At 44.6% G+C, this 21,279-nt stretch overlaps 1 protein-coding gene across 1 annotated transcript in view; it reads right to left on the bottom strand.

Annotated features, from left to right (window-relative positions):
* Positions 1-21,279, bottom strand: part of dok1b (docking protein 1b) — a 28,061-nt gene that overhangs the window by 2,498 nt on the left and 4,284 nt on the right. Inside the window, exons 2-4 of the mRNA XM_083639876.1 lie at positions 5,551-5,874; positions 4,085-4,169; positions 3,513-3,685 (exon numbers count right to left, since the gene is read on the bottom strand). Coding sequence (XP_083496002.1) covers positions 3,513-3,685; positions 4,085-4,169; positions 5,551-5,874 — 582 coding nt within the window. The remainder of the gene's footprint in view (positions 1-3,512; positions 3,686-4,084; positions 4,170-5,550; positions 5,875-21,279) is intronic.

Here is a 21,279-nt window from a genome sequence, read left to right as displayed (position 1 = left end):
AGTTGTTTTAGTGGAAATTTTACTTTAGTACATGATCAACAGCTGTACTCTGGTCCAATCTTAACTTTAGTACATGTTCAACAGCTGTACTCTGGTCCAATCTTAACTTTAGTACATGTTCAACAGCTGTACTCTGGTCCAATCTTAACTTTAGTACATGTTCAACAGCTGTACTCTGGTCCAACCTTAACTTTAGTACATGTTCAACAGCTGTACTCTGGTCCAACCTTAACTTTAGTACATGTTCAACAGCTGTACTCTGGTCCAATCTTAACTTTAGTACATGTTCAACAGCTGTACTCTGGTCCAATCTTAACTTAGTACATGTTCAACAGCTGTACTCTGGTCCAACCTTAACTTTAGTACATGTTCAACAGCTGTACTCTGGTCCAACCTTAACTTTAGTACATGTTCAACAGCTGTACTCTGGTCCAACCTTAACTTTAGTACATGTTCAACAGCTGTACTCTGGTCCAATCTTAAATTTAGTACATGTTCAACAGCTGTACTCTGGTCCAACCTTAACTTTAGTACATGTTCAACAGCTGTACTCTGGTCCAATCTTAACTTTAGTACATGTTCAATAGCTGTACTCTGGTCCAATCTTAACTTTAGTACATGATCAACAGCTGTACTCTGGTCCAACCTTAACTTTAGTACATGATCAACAGCTGTACTCTGGTCCAACCTTAACTTTAGTACATGTTCAACAGCTGTACTCTGGTCCAACCTTAACTTTAGTACATGTTCAACAGCTGTACTCTGGTCCAACCTTAACTTTAGTACATGATCAACAGCTGTACTCTGGTCCAACCTTAACTTTAGTACATGATCAACAGCTGTACTCTGTTCCAATCTTAACTTTAGTACATGTTCAACAGCTGTACTCTGGTCCAACCTTAACTTTAGTACATGTTCAACAGCTGTACTCTGGTCCAACCTTAACTTTAGTACATGATCAACAGCTGTACTCTGTTCCAATCTTAACTTTAGTACATGATCAACAGCTGTACTCTGGTCCAACCTTAACTTTAGTACATGTTCAACAGCTGTACTCTGGTCCAACCTTAACTTTAGTACATGTTCAACAGCTGTACTCTGGTCCAACCTTAACTTTAGTACATGTTCAACAGCTGTACTCTGGTCCAATCTTAACTTTAGTACATGTTCAACAGCTGTACTCTGTTCCAATCTTAACTTTAGTACATGTTCAACAGCTGTACTCTGGTCCAACCTTAACTTTAGTACATGATCAACAGCTTTACTCTGGTCCAACCTTAACTTTAGTACATGTTCAACAGCTGTACTCTGGTCCAACCTTAACTTTAGTACATGATCAACAGCTGTACTCTGGTCCAACCTTAACTTTAGTACATGTTCAACAGCTGTACTCTGGTCCAACCTTAACTTTAGTACATGTTCAACAGCTGTACTCTGGTCCAACCTTAACTTTAGTACATGTTCAACAGCTGTACTCTGGTTCAACCTTAACTTTAGTACATGTTCAACAGCTGTACTCTGTTCCAATCTTTCTTTAATGCTCAAAATGATCATCACATTATGCAGTCACTCTTGCATAACTTCCTGTACTATGTCTCTGTATCAGCACTAACTTATCTGTTCTGAGGTCAACACCCTTCTGTGCATCATTGGGAGACAAATAAAAGAAATTGTTCCCTCTTCGAAGAAATGTATCTTGGGTGCTTCTCTTCCTGGCATGAGACTTTCATTTTAATTGAAGGTAAACATTCAAATAAGACAAACTTCTGATGACAAAACTTTTCTTCATCAGTGTTCTTAAGTATTTCTTCTAACTGTTTTATATTCTATTCTTATGTTCAAGTTCTACCCCCCATCCCCCACCCCCACAGTGAATCTTGTAACTTTTGCTGAATCACAGGGAACAATAAGGTTGAATCTCACTCAGAGAGGCGTGGCAGGGGGACCTTGGAATCGATTTATCTAACATTATATGGGAAAGGAGTCTGTCTGTGGTCCAACTGCTCAGTTAATAGCAGGCACCAGCTGATCCAATTTAAGGTCGCTCACCGTCTTCACTACTCTAAACATAAACTACACAAGATCTTCCCTTCTGTCTCGCCACTGTGTGACAGGTGTCAGGTATCAGAGGGCACACTATCTCACGCCTTCTGGTTCTGCCCTTCACTGACGGGATTCTGGGCCAAAATATTTGACTGGTACTCTAAGACAGACAAAATAACCCTACAGTCGGAGGCAGAACTCGCCATCTTCGGCTGCTCTGAGTCGTCTCTGAACTTCCCTACAGCTGGGCAAAAATCCCTGACACAGGGGACAACTGTCGCCAAAAGACTCATCCTGAAGGAATGAAAGTCCTCTTCTTCACCTTCTTTTCAGGTGTGGCTGATGGACATGATCTCTGTTATACAGATGGAGAGAGTCAGGTTCCTGAGAGCCAACTCGCTCAAAAGATTCTCAACAATCTGGGACCCGTTTTTTTACTTTTCTTAACTTTAAGGTTAAGAATGACAAGTGACTGAGGGGCGACGGGTGACTCGCCCGGCTGGGTTTTCATGGAGCCCTTGCGTGGGATCCCATGCACAATATCTCTTACAAGCACATAGCATCTTATGCGACCGGTAGCACCACGTACGGTTGTACTGTTGAATATCGATGATGTATGTATGGTTTCTTTTCTTTTCTTTTCCTGTGTCTGAGCCTGTTCGTTTCAGACAGAAACGACTTAACACGTGTATACACAAACGCATCAAGCATGTCCAAACCACACACCACTTTAAAGATCAGGTACCGTCTTGAGATGCTTGTCAAGAGCTTCATCAAGAACATCGTTGACACAGAAATAGCCACAGGCTCAGTACAGCATCCTCTGTGATACAGAGAGCATGGCCACACACACCTCCAACCCACCCAACCCACCCACACACACACACACACACACACACACACACACACACACACACACACACACACACCTTCACCCACACACACCTTCACAAGCTATTTATGTGTAACCACATGGTGCTGCCAATCTGTGTGACAAAGGTCTATGTGTGAAAAGAATGGGTGCGTGGCAACTTTTGGTGGTGTGTTTCATGTTTTTTTTCTTTTCTTTTTTTCCTTATACAGTATATGTAATGCTTAGAATTTGGCTCTCAAGATTTCTATAGATGTATGTCTGTCTTCGCCATTTGCTGAATTGTTGGTTTCGGATTTGTGTATGTTTTTTCTTTTTTCTTATTGCACGCTTGATAGACAGAGTATTGTTGCACTGCTGCTCCACCCCCGAAGAGGAATCAGTACTCTGTATGTGTGTGTGTGTGTGTGTGTGTGTGTGTGTGTGTGTGTGTGTGTGTGTGTGCGTGCGTGCGTGCGTGCGTGTGCGCCTGTGTGTGTGTGTGTGTGTGTGTGTGAGTGTGCGTGCGTGCGTGCGTGTGCGCCTGTGTGTGTGTGTGTGTGTGTGTGTGAGTGTGCGTGCGTGCATGTGTGTGTGTGCGCCTGTGTCCTCCACCCACCCGGTCTCGGCCGTATCTCCTCAGCAGCTTATAGGGCCAGAGCAGCACAGGCCTCTTGGTCTTGGGGTCCCTCAGGATCAGGACGTCGCTGTCGGCCTTCAGCCAGTAGCTGCCTGCCAGGCCACAGCGCTCAGACGCCTCGGTGCCACGCACACCCACCCAGAACTCATTCACTGCAGGGAGAGAGGGAGAGGGGGGGAGAGAGAGGGAGAGAGAGGGAGAGGGAGAGAGAGGGAGAGGGAGAGAGAGGGGGTGGGGGTCAGGTCAGGTCAGGTCAATATAAAAACACATTTCCCATTAACCCCACTGCTAAAACTGCTGCTGCATTTCTGTTCAGGAGATTTTGCTCATCTACCTGCCAGTTACAATATTTACCTATTTTATAACTCTGACCTCTGCAAACATCAAATCCACAGTGTGTGTGTGTGTGTGTGTGTGTGTGTGTGTGTGTGTGTGTGTGTGTGTGTGTGTGTGTGTGTGTGTGTGTGTGCGCTTGCGTGCGTCTGTGTGTGTGTGTGTGCGTGCGTGCGTGCGGCGTGTGTGTTGTCGTGTGTGTGACCTTGACTCCTTACCCTCCTCTCTAGAGTAGTAGATGAGGTTCTCAGACATCTGCAGGTCCTGCTGTCCTCCATTAGAGTCTGCAGCAGGGCTTCCTCCCTGTGGACACACACACACACACACACACAGTCAACTGACATGCCCATGTGTTTAGCATGTGTAGTAGGCATGTGACTTTTGTTGCACTGGTACTCTGTAGTTAACCGGCCAGAACAGATATGGAAGAGGGAAAGTGTGACTTCACTTTTAATTTGACTGTAACCAGCGGAGTACAGATGTGCGTCCCTGTGTGACCGCTGGATGCTGTGCAGCCATTGCGGTGCATCAGCCCTAATTACCTAATTAAAATGTATGACTCCGCCCACAAGTCATCCACGTCTGTCCACACTCATAAAAGCACAAATACATTGAAGCACACAGCACAGTGGTGTGGCCATTCAGCCTTATTGCACTTTAGGCAATGTTTAGGAGTACCTCAACAACACGGCTAATTGTTTTCAACATGGGAAATGGTCCTACCTCTACCCCAAAACCGGCCACACCCCCCCAACCACTACTGCTGCCCACCCCTCAAACCTCAACTCTCTATGAACTTCCTATCCCTAGGTATGGCCCCTTTCTCCTAGCCCCACCCCCTTCCCTCACCACAGGCACCAACCACCCAGAGCCCCCTATACACTCCCTCGAACCTTGCCTCTCTATGACCTTCCTATCCCAAGCTACGGCCCATTTTCCCTAGCCCCGCCCCCTTACTGATCACGCCCCCTCCCACCTTCCCCACCCCCCTAGACATTGCACCAACCCACCCTTCGAATCCTGACTCCAAGGTCTTTTCTGATCACATCTGAGGTGGATCTGGTATCATCACTGATGACATCATCACTGATGACATCCTATGCGCTATCCGTTCCTGACTGACCGAACCGACGCAGTCTACATTGAAAAAGTTATTAAAAGTCTGTCTCGTATAAACCCCGTAACTGGGGAATGTCCGGACCTGATTCAACGGACTTGGTTTTAAGGGTTAAGTTAGAACTGGGTTTAGGCTAGGAGCTAATCTGAAAAATGTTTTTCCTCCAGAGTTCCCACACCTTCTTAAACATCAAATTCAAAGATTTTTCAAGGAATTTCCAGGCCCAATTCCCTTAAATTCAAGGACCCAGCACAGCATAGTTTGAGACACGGATCAAGCTTAAATACTGTTTATAATGAGAACTAGCAGCTTTACAGAAGCACACAGACAACAGTTAAAAAGAGAGAGAGAGAGGCTTGAATGTGTGAACACTTACTTCTCAACTGTGCTGTTACAGTAATTCAATTTCTATTCTTGCACAAAATATATACGGTACATTTTCAATGACAAACTTTCAAGGACCTTTAGGAACCGTGCCCCTCTATCTCATTATCGCACTCTCCTCTGGACTCCACACACACTCCTGGCCTCAAAACAGTCCAGACGATGAGAGGGGAGTGAACGCACCTGAAACGCGATCTCGCACATCTTCTCCACCCACTCGGTGGTGACGCTCTTCTCGGCGGCGAACACGTGGGTCTTGTCGTTGGTTTCCACGCAGAAGGCGGCCATGTTGTCCTTCGGGCAGCTCTCGGTCACGGCGGGCAGGATGGAGATGCACTCCGACAGACGGATGATCTTCTTGTCCAGCTTCCGGGTCTTCTCGTTTGTCCCGCCGCCCGCGCCGCCACTGGCCCCGCCGCCTCCGCCCACGGGCGAATCGTAGAACTCCAGGCGGGCGATTCCGCTCTGACTGGCGGGGTAGAGGACAAACCAGTTCTTCTTCCATTTCTGGAGGTGATGGAGAGAAAGAGAAGACTTAATCAATCACATTTGGTGTACAATATTTTTTATTCAACCCAGGGGGCGACACTGGCTGCAAAAAGATGTCCGGTTACATGGAAGTGAGTTACATGGAAGTGAATGGGAAAATTATCATATTCTCACTTGATTTATGGCCTCAGTAAACACTCTCCTAATGAGTTTATGGCCTCAGGCTCAATCACCAGTTTCAAGTCTTCTTTAATACAGCATGGTGCTGATTTTGTCAATTATCGTCCCATTTCGGGTAAAATAGACGATAAAGCAGACTATGTTTTGGGGCGTGATTGACAGGTAGCCTGTCCAGTGATCGCGCAGCTCGCTGATCACGGACCAATAACAGGCGAGGCGCTGTGGCTCCTCTCGTCCAAATTCACGTCAATTCTGGCTCCAAATAACCAAGATGGCGATGGTGAAAATGCTAACCTCGAGGTTTCAAAACAGTCCAAAAACCAATGGGCGATGTCACGGTGGCTACGTCCATATATTTTACACGGTCTATGACTTGCAACCAAACATTTTGACTTTTTTTTCAATTTGTCTCTAAGTATCAAGTCCCAAAGCAAACTATTTTGGGACAGTTGAGATGAGGAAACTGCTTTGGGAGGAAAGCACAATGTCAGAGGCCTGTTCCTGAGGTGAGCCCTAAACAAGAAGGTTAGAGGACAAACCCAGATTCTTCCTCTATTTGTGGTGGGAAAGGGATGACAGGAAAGAGGGGGCCGGGGGCGGACAAAAGAGCAAAAATGTGATTCGTAATGCTTTTGACACAGATCTCATGGCCTGCTCAAGGCCGGGGGGAAAAACCATTTCCATGTGGGTTCCCCTGCTTCGACAGCAATGGGAAAATCAGATCTATTGTTGGCCAGAAATAATTAAATACTGATGAACAGAGAGTTTGAAGATGATGATATCTTTTACCAGGCGAGTCGACAGATGTTCCACTACTTCTCAAACTAATGCAGGACGTATGTGGTGAGATACGGCCAGTGTAGTTTGACTCATCACCATGGCACACACCATGGTACACACCATGGCCTCCACATTGAGTCAGCAGTTAGTGGAGTGCAGCTACAGCAACTCACACATCCTCACTTGGAGGCAAGAATAAGTTCCAACTAAAACCAAAGCATGTGTTCATGCAACCTTCACTAGAACCAAACCTGAGGCCAAACAGCCAAACCAAGGATAAGATGTGTAACCAAAACCAAAAATTTGCCTAAAACACCAATATTACAAACAGTGGAAAATCCACCTTTGTGTTATTTATTTATTTATATTTTTTGTTTCTGAGAATAATCTGTTAAACCTGTTGTGAAATCTTAGCCCTAACCCTAACCCTAACAGACAAAGGCACGTGAAAGAAGTGACTATTGGCAAGTTTGGCAACAGACCACAAAATATGGGTGTGTTTACGTTGAAGATGTTTATCTGGCGTTGGTTTTGGTGTGACCGCTTTCAGACTGATGGGAAAGGAACGCGCCTGGGTTGCGATCGAGTCGAGAGCAGCTCTGTTTCTAAGCCAGTGGTTCTCAAAGTGAGTCCTTGAGGGGGTTCCAGGGGGTCCCCAGCAAAAGGGAGGGAAGTTTATTTTCACTTTAATATAATTCCATCCATAAGTAACACAATGACAGAATGTAGGACTGTTTTGGTCATGGGTTTTATAACATTTCTGTAATAAAACATCTAAAAGCAAAAGTCCCTTATGGGGGAACCTGGGACAAAATCTTGTCAAATGGGGGTCCGTGGTCTAATTTGTGTCAGTTTAGGGGTCCTTGACGTGAAAAAGTTTGAGAACTGATCTAAGCCAAGTGGACCCATCCCACCCATGTTCTGTTCAACTTCTTGCTGCACTGGAAATATTTTGACGTGATGTTTGGCCACTTATCCGCGGGAATAAGACAAATATATTCATTTTAGGTGCGTTCATTTAGGGTGCGTTCAGATGGGCTCGTAGTTCCCAGCGAAGTGGACTGCACGGGGTATTCAGCCATGTTAAGTCATATGGCTGAAGACCCTGTGCAGTCCACTTGGTCTTGGGGGAACTACTTGCCGATATGAGAACGCACAACCCAGTGTGTGGATCACCACACATGTTTCTTGAGATTTTCTCATTTCCCCAGGTTAGGTGATTTGGGTTAGGGTTAGGGTTACGTGATTTGGGGGGCCATATAGATGGTTTTCACGGAAATTGTCAGCCCTGTCTGCTGTCATGTTTTCGGAGGTGTCCTGCACTAGCAAACACTGTAACAGGAAGTGAGCTGGGGTTTAAATTTAGAATGTTTTTGTTGTCAAGTTAAAACCGTCTACACCACCGCTTATAGTATTTGCTGCAGTTCTTCTGTGTAATTTCCAACTCTTCATTACGGTAACTCACTGCGAATGTGTGTCTTTTCTAAGCATGTTGTGGTTGGAGACCGCCACATGTGACATGACACACAAACTTGTGTGGAAGCAGCAGCTAACAGTGAACAATGACCTCTTCCTCCTCGGTGACAAACCGCATGAGACGCAATACTGTCTGGACAATAGGGCGCACAGCTGGGAGCCTGCGAGAGAGAGTGTGTGTATGTGTGTGTGTGTGTGTGTGTGTGTGTGATTGCTCTCCCAGCTGTTCAGTGCCTACAATGGGCATGGTGACATGTTGCATGCATGAGTAAAAATTGGATTACAGTAATACTGTGTGTGGTAACATAACAACAAACATTCAGTCACACACGTTTCTTGTTAAACAACAGTAAATACAGTACCGCAGGGATGACGTATTTTTGTAGGCTTTACCAGAAATTGCCGCCATGTTGTATCATCAGGGGAAAAGGCTGTGGGGGTTTTAGACTGGGGATTTCGCTTAAACGCATAAAAGAAGGTCTGCGGTTAACAAAAGTTCATGCGAGTGGTACATTGTGTTCAGCAGGATAATCTTCACAAACACGGTGACCACATTTATGACTTTTGAAGCATTTTCTGAAAATCGCATTGGTCATAAAGTGGTCCACGTTCACTTAACTCACGATTCGATTGCAAAAGCCAAACTTTGCAATTGCAATGAGTGCATATTTCCTTTTCTTTGTAAAAGAAAAACTGGGGGGAAAAGGCATTGGGATTCATTTTTCATCTCATCGATTTTAATCTTCACACATTAATTATTTGCATAGATTTTTTTCTTCTGATTTTTCAAAAAAAAATCTCCCCAATTGTACTTGGCCAATTTTTCCCGCTGCTGCGCCGATCGCTGCTCCACCTTCTGCCGATCTGGGGAGAGCCGTAGACTAGCACCATGCTTCCTCCGACACCGCAGTTGCCAGCCGCTTCTTTACACCTGACAGGGAGAGCTTCACCGGCAGGACGTAGCACGTGGGAGGGAGGATCACGCTATTCCCACCAGTTCCCTTCCACCCCGACCAGGCGCCCCAACCGACCAGAGGAGGCGCTAGTGCACATACCCACAATCTGGCTTCCCTCCCCCAGAAAACAGCCAATTGTGCCAGTATGGACGCCCGACAAAGTCAGAGGTAACATGTGGGTGCGAACCTGTGACCCTCGTGTTGGTAGGCAGGGAATCTACCGCTACACTACCCAGACGCCCATTTGTATCGATGTTTAACTGTCTTGTGATGTAATGTTACATCCCTAAATGAATGCAGTTAATGTATTGGAGAAATGGCTTCTTCGCAGACTGGTGGTGCTTATACACATGATATGTAAACTGTGCAGTATATTGCCCAATTATGGCCTGTCAATCTGTCTGGGCCTCCCTTCAGTGCAGCAGCTGACCCAACAGCCACTCACACACTACAGAACTTCCTGGATTTGACTAAGCTGCATGTTTATTACACTATAACTTTACAACAAGACAACTGTATCACCATTATTTACAGCAAGCAAATAGGGGGGCGAGAGAGAGAGAGTCAGTTTAACCCATTGATACCTGATGCAGCATTTGTGTGTGTATCCCTTTAAGACCGCGGTTCGGGGAGGTACGGTGGTGTAGTGGTAAGCACTATCGCCTCACAGCTAGAAGGTCGTGGGTTCGATTCCCATCTGGGGACGAGGTGAGCGCTGAAGGAATGCGTGCCCGTCCGTATATCCCCGAGTGCCACCCCTATCGCCCGGGTGGGGGTCGACTAGGCCCCACGGCCTTTCTGTGTGGAGTTTGCATGTTCTCCCCGTGCCTCCCGGGGGTTTCCTTCATATAGGAACCCCCTTCACTAAAAACATGCATTGTCCTGGTTGCTAGTGTGGTTCCTCCTCTCAACGTTGAGGGGCGCCTGTTCAGGGGGAGGGGAACTGGTTGGAATAGCGTGATCCTTCCACGTAGCCTAGGTAAACCCAGCCACCACGTGACCTGCTCTCTCAGTTCCCAGTCACTGAGAACAGGTCTGAGAGCAGGTCACGTGGGGGATGGGTTTACCCAGGCTACCTTCCACGTGCTATGTCCTACCGGTGAAGCTTCCCCTGTCAGGTGAAAAGAAGTGGCTGACCGACTGCCCATGTCTCGGAGGAAGCATGGAATCAGTCTCGGCTCTCCCTGATCGGCATAGGATGAAGTAGCAACCAGGATAAATATAGAATTAGCACTAATGGGGGATAAAATGGGATAAAAAATCGGGAAACAAATATTAAGAAAAAAAAAGACCGCGGTTCGCGGTCTTAAAGGGATACACACACAAATGAGGGATATACACGCAAATGCTGCATCAGGTATCAATGGGTTAAAGATGTGTTTATGGTATTTGCATGATAGAACTGATATCACTGCAGCGCAGCCACAGGGTGTGTGCAAGAAGAATTTGCTGCACACTAGCTGACACAGTCAATGTAATTTGATAATAAGCAGCACAAACCAAACCACCGAGGAGTGATGCTGCAATTGCGACATATTTTGTCAATTACAGATAAGAATACATAAATTACATGCAGGCTTAATCTCTTTGTCACCCGCCCACACACACACACAAAAGGGCTGGGTGATCGGGCAAAATTCAAATATCCGAATATTTTTGACAAAATACCTCGATAACGATATTGCGACAGTATTGTAGAGATTATTATCACAAAATATGTATTACACAATGGTATTTTTGATAAATAATCAACAGGAATGTAATGTGGATATAATGACTAAGTGGGTAAAGGTGAATAATAGAACAGTCTGGTAAGTTCAGGAAATGACATCACTTTACTGTAATGCAGCGTTTAAAACCACAAAAAAGACACTTGTGCCACTCTGGAAACTGTACTACTGCCAACCTTGTACTGTAACTGTCACTTTGCCTTGCTACATTTGTACTCTGCCACATTTGGCTGTAAATGCTCTGTCCATATCTTGTATAATGTTTAAACTTATGCATATGTATTGTGTTATTGTATTTTGCTTTGTTTTGTACTGAGTTGTTATATGTCATGTAACGTGTGCACCTTCTACACCAACAATTTCCGCGTATGTGCAAACATAGGCCTACTATAACCAAATAAAATAATTCTGATATCACTATTATCACTGATATCACTATCACTATTATGATGTGCAAAATCTAAAACGATATAGTCTCATATCACGATATTGATATTGATATTACACACACACTCGCTCACAAGGCTGCACAAGTCTACATACAGATACATGCATGCATATTCACATGCACACACACACACACACATACACACACACACACACACACACACACACACACATACACACACACACACACACACACATCAGCCCGTTAAAAATAACTGCCAGAAAGGACAGGAAATGTGTGGGATTGTCATTACCCAGGATTCTCTTTGTTTCCTTCTTCTGAGTCCAGGTGTGTGTGTGTGTGTGTGTGTGTGTGTGTGTGTGTGTGTGCATCTGTTAGTTTGCGTCATTTTTAGTTTTCTCTTGGGTTGCTCTGGACCATCTAGTATGCAGTACAATTAAAACAATAAGCCCTGTTGCGGTGCACGGGTCTATGTGTGTGTGTGCGGCGTGCGCGCTTGTATAGTGCCGGTAAGGACCAATTGACCCTTTTCATGGAGGCCATTTTATTATAATGATAACACTAATGAGGGTTTCCAACTTGCAGTCATGAAAGTTGGAAACCCTCATTAGTGTTTTGCTTGCACCTGTGTTTACCCTGCCTTTTCGACACAAAATGGCCCCCATGAAAAGGGTCTATTTGAGTCTCATCTTGACTCCAGCCGGCTGATGGCGTCACCAGCATTTCAGCTTGTCAAGTCGCAGGGCCCGGTTGCAAGCACCAGAAATTCCAGAATCAGAATAACTTTATTGAAATTGAATCATGCTACAGTTGCTCACACTCAGATAGCATTGGAAGCATTGGAAAAGACCATAAAAAAACAACAATAAAATAGAATAGAGTAGAGGTTAGGTAGCATATATATACACGAAATGTGTCACAAATGTGTGCTTTCTCCTACTAATCCTTGTCAAGTAATAGTAGAAGTAGTTTCAACTAGTCTCATTGCGAATCACTGTGTAAACTGGGCTTTTGAGGAGAGGAGAGGAGAGCTGCTTCAGGATGTCTGTGGGACAGTTTGAGTCCCAGAGAGACCAGTGACCCAGAGCAGAGCCTAGCCGAGTGTCTGAGGTCAAATAATATCAGAGGTAATAACTTAGAAAGGTCCAGTGCCAGCGGTGGTCCAGTGCCAGTGGTGGTCCAGTGCCAGCGGTGGTCCAGTGCCAGCGGTGGTCCAGTGCCAGCGGTGGTCCAGTGCCAGCGGTGGTCCAGTGCCGGCGGTGGTACATTTGGTGAGCTGAGAGCCGGTTGGTTCAAAATGTGTCAGGAGGAGTGGGACAATGGCATGAATCACGTGTAATATATCATTAAGGACTGGAGACATTATTGATTTCCCTTTGATCAAGTTTGTAGGTGTGACTTGTGTCCTGTGGTTACCAATACGCACCGACAAATATAACCAGCCTATGTATATGTATACATATCGTCCCTCCCCCGCACAGTATCGTTGCCTTCGCGTTCATTTCTATCTACGGTATGTTCATGTCACAGGTGGAAAAAATGGACCCTGATCTCAAAAAATATATGCCACAATTTCGCTCAGTGAAATTCCGCCGCATTAATGAATGCATTATGTCAGGAGTGTCCAAACATTAATGAATGCATTATGTCAGGAGTGTCCAAACATTAATGAATGCATTATGTCAGGAGTGTCCAAACTTTTTTGAATGGGGGCCAGATTAGATCATGTGAAATTACCGGGGGGCCGGCCGGCTGCTTCTCGCATCATTATGGGTTATAAAAATAAAAATAAAAATCACATATAATACAATTGTACTCTAAGGATTTCGTTTACCATCTGAAAACATTTGTTCTGCCTGTGTTGTTCCTACTTGGTGCTTGTCTACCAACTGTATGGTAGTGCTGTCATCGTTAGGTGAACAGAAGAAATTTGAATTGAACTTGCTTGATTAACCGTTACTGTGTGGAGGGCCACATATAGTATACTTTGAGAGACAAGCCGAGGGCCACTTAAGATCGGTCAAAGGGCCGCATCTGGCCCCCGGGCTGGACTTTGGACATGCCTGCATTATGTCAATGATGAATGTCCTCACTATAGCAGCTCCACAAACATGTGTGTGTGTGTGTGTGTGTGTGTGTGTGTGTGTGTGTGTGTGTGTGTGTGTGTGTGTGTGTGTGTGTGTGTGTGTGTGTGTGTGTGTGTGTTGGTGTCTGTGTGTGTGTGTGTGTGTGTGTTGGTGTCTGTATGTGAGACAGCTACAACTCCATATAAGGCAACAGACCATTATCTGACTGCCACTAATACACTGAGTGGAACCTATGCAAATAGATGCCACACAAAACCATAAGAGAGAGAGAGAGAAACTTCCTCAATGATGTCCCGCCTGTTCGTGTGTGTGTGTGTGTGTGTATGTGTGCGCGTGCCGCGTGGGCATGCGTGTGTGTGTGTGTGTGTGTGTGTGTGACGGCGTGCTTGCATGTATGTCCATCTCATCCCCTTTCTGCAGCTGCAACGCTAATAGAACAATAGCTGGCCTTGTCATTGTCATAGTGAGCGTTTAGTTCAGCACTCAAACTGCTATATTGAGAACAATGACACTGTTCTACCTCTTCTTCCAAACAAGGAAGGGCAGGAAATGTCACTGTGACAATCATGTCTGCATTGAGTAGCCATGCTTTCACTTTCCTAACTAACAACTTTTTGTGACCGGCGTCCACACATGATCATCTTCATTTGGATTTCTAGAGTTCTAGAATTTCTAGAGTCAAAAGACGGGCAGGAAAGATCATCAAAGACCCATCTCACCCTGGACATGACCTGTTTGACCTCCTCCCCTCTGGTAGGCGCTATAGACTACCATGCACCAAAAGAACCAGACATAAGAACAGTTTCTTCCCACAGGCCATCACTCTGATGAACACTGAAACCAGTCACTGGATCACTGCATTCAAACACTTCGCTGTACACTTGAATCACTTTACCTTTACCTTATAGCAGTCACTCTACATCACACTTATTGTATAGAATGTAAATAGCAGTTAACTTGCTTTATATACCTTTGATCGCTGTCCTTGTTTGTTTGTTTTAGCTTGTATGCATGCCTTTGCTTTTTCCTTTGTAAGTACGTTGAGAGCAACGTATACCGGAGTCAAATTCCCTCTGTCTATTACATACTTACAATAAAGCTAATTCTGATGTCATACACCTCATCCTATCGGCCGTTTTCACAGCAACCGTTTTGAAGTGGTAAAGCAGGAAGCAAAGCAGGTGTAATCAATAGCATTAACGGCACTGGCACTGGAACACCTTAATGCAGTGGTTCTCAAATGGGGGTCCGCGGACCCCCAGGGGTCCGTGGCACTTTGCCAGGGGGTCCGCGAAAAGTTTTCAGGTAAAAAAAAAAAAGGTTTAATTAAAAAAAAATGCTACATGTTACTTATTCCTTCTCAAACTACTTCCTACATGGTGCTAGTCTATCAAAATATCTTGGCTGTCATTGATTGTGTTGCATAGTGGTTTTCTGTACTGTTGACAAATTGTGATATTGTAAGTCGCTTTGGACAAAACAAAAGCATCTGCTAAATGACGTAATGTAAATGTAATGTAATAAAAAAAAAAAAAATTGCAAAATCTTCATAGTTCAACGAAAATAGTTTATGCTTTAAATCTAAAATGGTTCATTGATTACATTCTAATAACAAACCTATCAAATTAAAAGTCAAGCACGTTACCGTGGAAACAATTAAGCTTAGCCCAAAATCACAAATCAGAATGAGGGGGTCCCCGGTATATTTTCTATCTTGTAAGGGGTCCTTGGCTGAAAAACATTTGAGAACCTCTGCCTTAATGGAACGGAACTCTCATTAATGGTATTGGATACACTTGCTCTACTTCCTGCTTTACCACCTCAAAATAGTTGGTGGAATATTTCTTTCTCACTGGTTCAATACACTGTGCTCTACAGCTGCAACTACAGTGTAAGGCTTAAGCCATGCTGCCTGAATGCACGCTGTGTCTAAAGGTTTAGTTACCTCTACCAAGGAGGTTATGTCTGTCTGTCTGTCTGTCTGTGTCTGTCTGTCTCTCTGTCTGTGTCTGTCTGTCTGTATGTCTGTTTACAGGATTACGGAAAAACTACTGGGCCGATTTTCATGAAACTTCGTAGAAAGGTGTAGCATGGGCCAAGGAAGAACCCATTAAATTTTGCCGCAGGTCCGATCCAACTCATCCAACTCATTGCATATCATAGCAGATTGGACTATTGGCCTTGCCGGAGTTCTGCGCTCTCTGAGTCCCCTTCTAGTTCTACTGTACTATGTGTGCAGTCTACTGTCTGTCGCTTGCATATCTTTTGGTCTCTGTGTGTGTGTGTGTGTGTGTGTGTGTGTGTGTGTGTGTGTGTGTGTGTGCGCGCGTGCGTGCGTGCGTGTGCGTGTGTGTGTCAGTGTGTCTGCTATATTAATACATGACACATCAGCACCAATGGCACCTAGACCAATTCCTGTAAAGGAAGCTCGGAGCAAAAATATTATATATGTTTTTGCATCCAGACAGTCTCCTCTATTTTGTGTCAGTGTGGGGGCCTTTTTTCTGCTTTCATTGGACTCTTATACTGGCCTCACACACCTGGCCAACTCCTCTCACACACCTGTCTAACTCCTCTCACACACCTGGCCAACTCCTCTCACACACCTGGCCAACTCCTCTCACACACCTGTCTAACTCCTCTCACACACCTGGCCAACTCCTCTCACACACCTGTCTAACTCCTCTCACACACCTGGCCAACTCCTCTCACACACCTGTCTAACTCCTCTCACACACCTGTCTAACTCCTCTCACACACCTGGCCAACTCCTCTCACACACCTGTCTAACTCCTCTCACACACCTGGCCAACTCCTCTCACACACCTGTCCAACTCCTCTCACACACCTGTCCAACTCCTCTCACACACCTGGCCCACTCCTCTCACACACCTGGCCAACTCCTCTCACACACCTGTCCAACTCCTCTCACACACCTGGCCAACTCCTCTCACACACCTGTCCAACTCCTCTCACACACCTGGCCCACTCCTCTCACACACCTGGCCAACTCCTCTCACACACCTGGCCAACTCCTCTCACACACCTGGCCAACTCCTCTCACACACCTGTCCAACTCCTCTCACACACCTGGCCAACTCCTCTCACACACCTGGCCCACTCCTCTCACACACCTGGCCAACTCCTCTCACACACCTGGCCAACTCCTCTCACACACCTGGCCCACTCCTCGGTAAGCCTTGAGTCAAGAGTGCAAACATTCCTTGAATCGTGTACAAAGACATAAAAACCAACACGTGCCTCCAAGAGCTGCTGAATTTGTTCCTATATTCCACTTTTCTCCAGTTCATGCAGCTTGGTAGCAAGGTGAGGTAGTGCTAGTTTTGTTTTGAAAGACATTATTAAATATCACAAATAACGTGATTCTGATTTTGAATGGATGTGTTTGTTTCACTGTTCAGTGAAGTCACTGCATGAGATTCAGAATCTGCAATCTCAAACATTTCCATTCCATTTTCCACATTCACCATTGTATTATTTTAGAGAGCTGCTGATCATATTCTGCCATAAGGCTGACAATATTATTTCTACCGTTTCACTTTTGGGTTTTCTGTGTCAGCTTGTAAATACTTTGAGTGACTGAAGACACATTTCACAGTGGATGTGTTTCCTCTTCTCTCCATTCCCCGTGCCACATGGAGGTCAGAGGTCAGGCTCACTTATGTAACAGCAGCCCTGGAGCTGATAGGGATTCAGTGTCCTGCTCAAAGACACTTCAGCAGGGTGGGAGCTTGAACCCGGGACCTCTAGTTAAACGACAGTATCTTCAAATACTAGGCCCCCTGCCGCCCCACCCACCCATCTTTGACAACACTGTGTTTATCTAATCATATGGGCTCAATTTGGGCTATTCATCTGAGAACAGAGAAACCTGTGGACTTATTCCTTCCTGCATGGGCCCACACAGCGAAACTTCACCACTAACGGCTCTTTGCTGATTTTAATATCTTTGTTCCATACGTCAACAACCAAAGCTATGGTGTCGGGGTGGATTCCTCACCAATGTATTGGGGCAGCTGCCTGCTTTAGGGGATTTTTGTCACTCCTCATCGGTCTGAGCCACAGCAAGCTGTCAAAGGTGACGTCAGTGCCGGCGCGTGGGCAGGGCGGACAGGGCAATTGCCCAGGGCGCCTTGCCACTAGGGGGTGCCGAATTTGTCCACACTTGAATTTATACTAGGGTGACAGCATGGATACATTTATCTGCGATCTACACTGAGTACCTTTAAGTCTCTTTCAGTAAAGTAATAATACATATTACACTGAGTACCTTTAAGTCTCTTTCAGTAACGTAATAATACATATTACACTGAGTAGTACCTTTAAGTCTCTTTCAGTAAAGTAATAATACATATTACACTATGTGAGTTGATTACCTGACATGACGCACAACTGGAGAGGATTTACTCAATTGTTTTCAATGTGCATGTGCACCTACGTTGTGTGTAGGATCAGCCTACGTTGTGTGTAGGATCAGCCTACAGTACGTTGTGTGTAGGATCAGCCTACGTTGTGTGTAGGATCAGCCTACGTTGTGTCTAGGATCAGCCTACGTTGTGTGTAGGATCAGCCTACGTTGTGCGTAGGATCAGCCTACGTTGTGCGTAGGATCAGCCTACGTTGTGCGTAGGATCAGCCTACGTTGTGTGTAGGATCAGCCTACGTTGTGCGTAGGATCAGCCTACGTTGTGCCTAGGATCAGCCTACGTTGTGTGTAGGATCAGCCTACGTTGTGCGTAGGATCAGCCTACGTTGTGCGCCTACGTTGTGTGTAGGATCAGCCTACGTTGTGTGTAGGATCAGCCTACGTTGTGTGTAGGATCAGCCTACGTTGTGCGTTGGGTGAAGGTAAGATGCCTTTGCAGTTTATTTTCTTTCTTTTTTTATTGGAATTTTCTGCAGTTTATTTTCAATGACTTTTTTCTGGGCTGTGCTTTTTACATAATACAGTACTGTGTTGTTTTTACATAATACAGTACTGTGTTGTTTTTACATAATACAGTACTGTGTTGTTTACATAATACAGTACTGTGTTGTTTCACATAATACAGTACTGTGTTGTTTACATAATACAGTACTGTGTTGTTTCACATAATACAGTACTGTGTTGTTTACATAATACAGTACTGTGTTGTTTTTCATAATACAGTACTGTGTTGTTTACATAATACAGTACTGTGTTGTTTACATAATACAGTACTGTGTTGTTTACATAATACAGTACTGTGTTTTTTACATAATACAGTACTGTGTTTTTTACATAATACAGTACTGTGTTTTTTTACATAATACAGTACTGTGTTTTTTTACATAATACAGTACTGTGTTTTTTACATAATACAGTACTGTGTTTTTTTTACATAATACAGTACTGTGTTTTTTACATAATACAGTACTGTGTTGTTTTTCTTGGTTGTAGTAGGTTGCCTATTTAGCAGTTGGTAATGTGTGATGATGATGTGATGGTCAATAGGACATGCCAACACAGTCTCACAGACAATTGTAAAATAGCAACGTTTTGGACCAACGTTGCTATGTTACAATTTCGGCTCCAAAATTGTAAAATGGTAACGTTCTGAGATTTTAGGTTGGACATGCACGTTGGCATTTGGCATTCTGGGTAAACAAAGCCTAGGCCTGCTAAAACCATCCTGATCACATGATGACCTCACATTCTGTTTAGCTCCCAAGTCCCAACACGTTCCCACCGGCCACAGACAGACCTCAGGGACACCCACAGTAAGTGTGTGTTTGGGTGAGTGCATGTGTGTGTGTGTGTGTGTGTGTGTGTGTGTGTGTGTGTGTGTGTGTGTGTGTGTGTGTGTGTGTGTGTGTGTGTGCGTGTGTGTGTGCGTGCATGCTCGCACATGTGTATTTAAGAGAGAAGTAGACCGACATTCATGGCTGTGTCTGAGTGTGTATCCTCATTGATGTCTGTTAGAGAGGGAGAGAGAGAGAGAGAGGGAAAACAGAGGAAGTGTGTGTGTGACTGTGTGCACTCATGAATGTGTACTTAACAGAAAGAGAGAGGAAATGTGTGTGCACGTGTGTGTGTGTGTGTGTGTGTGTGTGTGTGTGTGTGTGTGTGTGTGTGTGTGTGTGTGTGTGTGTGTGTGTGTGTGTGTGTGTGTGTGTGTGTGTGTGTGTGTGTGTGTGTGTGTGTGAGTGTGAGAGAGAGAGAGAGAGAGAGAGAGAGAGACCACTGTCTTGACCACAGATGTGCTGCCCTAACCTCAGTCTTCCTCCTTCTCTGTGCCGGCAGGCTAAAACATCTGGCCTGTTTCCAGCACAGTGGTGGAGCACTGTGATGATGAGTTGAGCAGAGTGTGGAGTAAAGCCTGATGGTGCACTACTGGGACCACTTGAGCCCAAATCTGAATGAAAGACCCTCATACAAACACTTCAGTCAGACCTGAATCTCCGGGTTACTCTCTGAAGTCCACTGAGTTTGAACCCGGCTACACCCCAGGGCGATGGCAAAGGACTAGCTAGCTTGCGGCAACGAATGCAGACTGTTACATCGCCTTTATCGGGGCCAAAAATTTGCACTTGAACACACTGCAAAATACTACAGCCCGACGGTTAACTAGCATGTACGTTCTGCGCCTGCGTGAGACCCTATAGGACTGCAGCTATACAAACCACATACATGAAACAAAGGCACGTTTGCTTACTATTTTCACACATCTCTTGCTCACCACTTAAACACTTTGGTTATATATCTCAGTACTACAATAAGGCAGGCGGCGGTGCTAGAAATTAGCGTGCAAAGCTAGAAATGAGCGCGCAATATTTCCAGTCTACTAATGGAGAATATGTGTGATAAAAAGTTGTAAATGGCACTATTGTTGTCAGCAGGCCTCGCCTGGTCTTTTGCTTGTGGAAGATGAAATTAAGAGGTAGAGGCGGAGAAATAACTAAATGGGTGATATCCGAGGGGGCAGACTTTTTTTGTTGCATTGACACCAATGCAAAAAAAAATGCAAGTACTAAATATTGCAGTTCCTCGAATGGCCACTAGTGTGACCACCAAAAGGTGTGACCGCATTGCTTCTTATGGGGAAATAATCAATTATTTCACCATTTCTGTCAGCAGCCATCAGAATATGTGACCACACTCACTGTACTAAGCCAGCAACAAGCACCGTGTGCGGTCACACATTTCACTGCTCACAGATTTCCGTATCACCAAAAAGGAAGTAGAAGTGATGAATGCATAGGGAGCGCTCCCATAGCCTAGATCAGTGGTTCTCAACTGGTGTAGCCTCAGGACCCACTATTTTCCTTGTCATGAAGTCGCGACCCAAATATCAGATTTTCTTTTAAACCACTCAAATTTATTGCACAAAAAATAGCGCATTAATTTAATACACAATGCCTTTATGCACTGTTATAAACCTCAAATGAACAAAAAAGTGCAACAGAAGTGCAACTAGGGCTAAAAACCAATTGAAATAAGGCAGACTTGAATTACAGGCCTATATGTTTTTAAATTTAAACAAGTCAAACTGGTCATGCTCAGAAAGTCTTATTTAAACTCTATGAAATATGAAATAAAAGGCAGACTTATCTTGAATTACATGCCTATATGTTTTTAAACAAGTTAATAATAATAATAATAATAATAATAATAATAATAATAATAATAATAATAATAATAATAATAATAATAAAACAAGTGGTCATGCTAATCCAGTTTCAGTAGTCTGAATTTAACTAATATTAAACTGGTCATAACTTTTAATTAAACTGGGGCCATGCTAATCCAGTTTCAATCATCTGAA

The sequence above is a fragment of the Poromitra crassiceps genome, assembly GCF_964638095.1.
Source record: "Poromitra crassiceps genome assembly, chromosome: 7".
Taxonomy (NCBI): domain Eukaryota; kingdom Metazoa; phylum Chordata; class Actinopteri; order Beryciformes; family Melamphaidae; genus Poromitra; species Poromitra crassiceps.
This window is presented reverse-complemented; position numbering and strand designations above follow the sequence as displayed.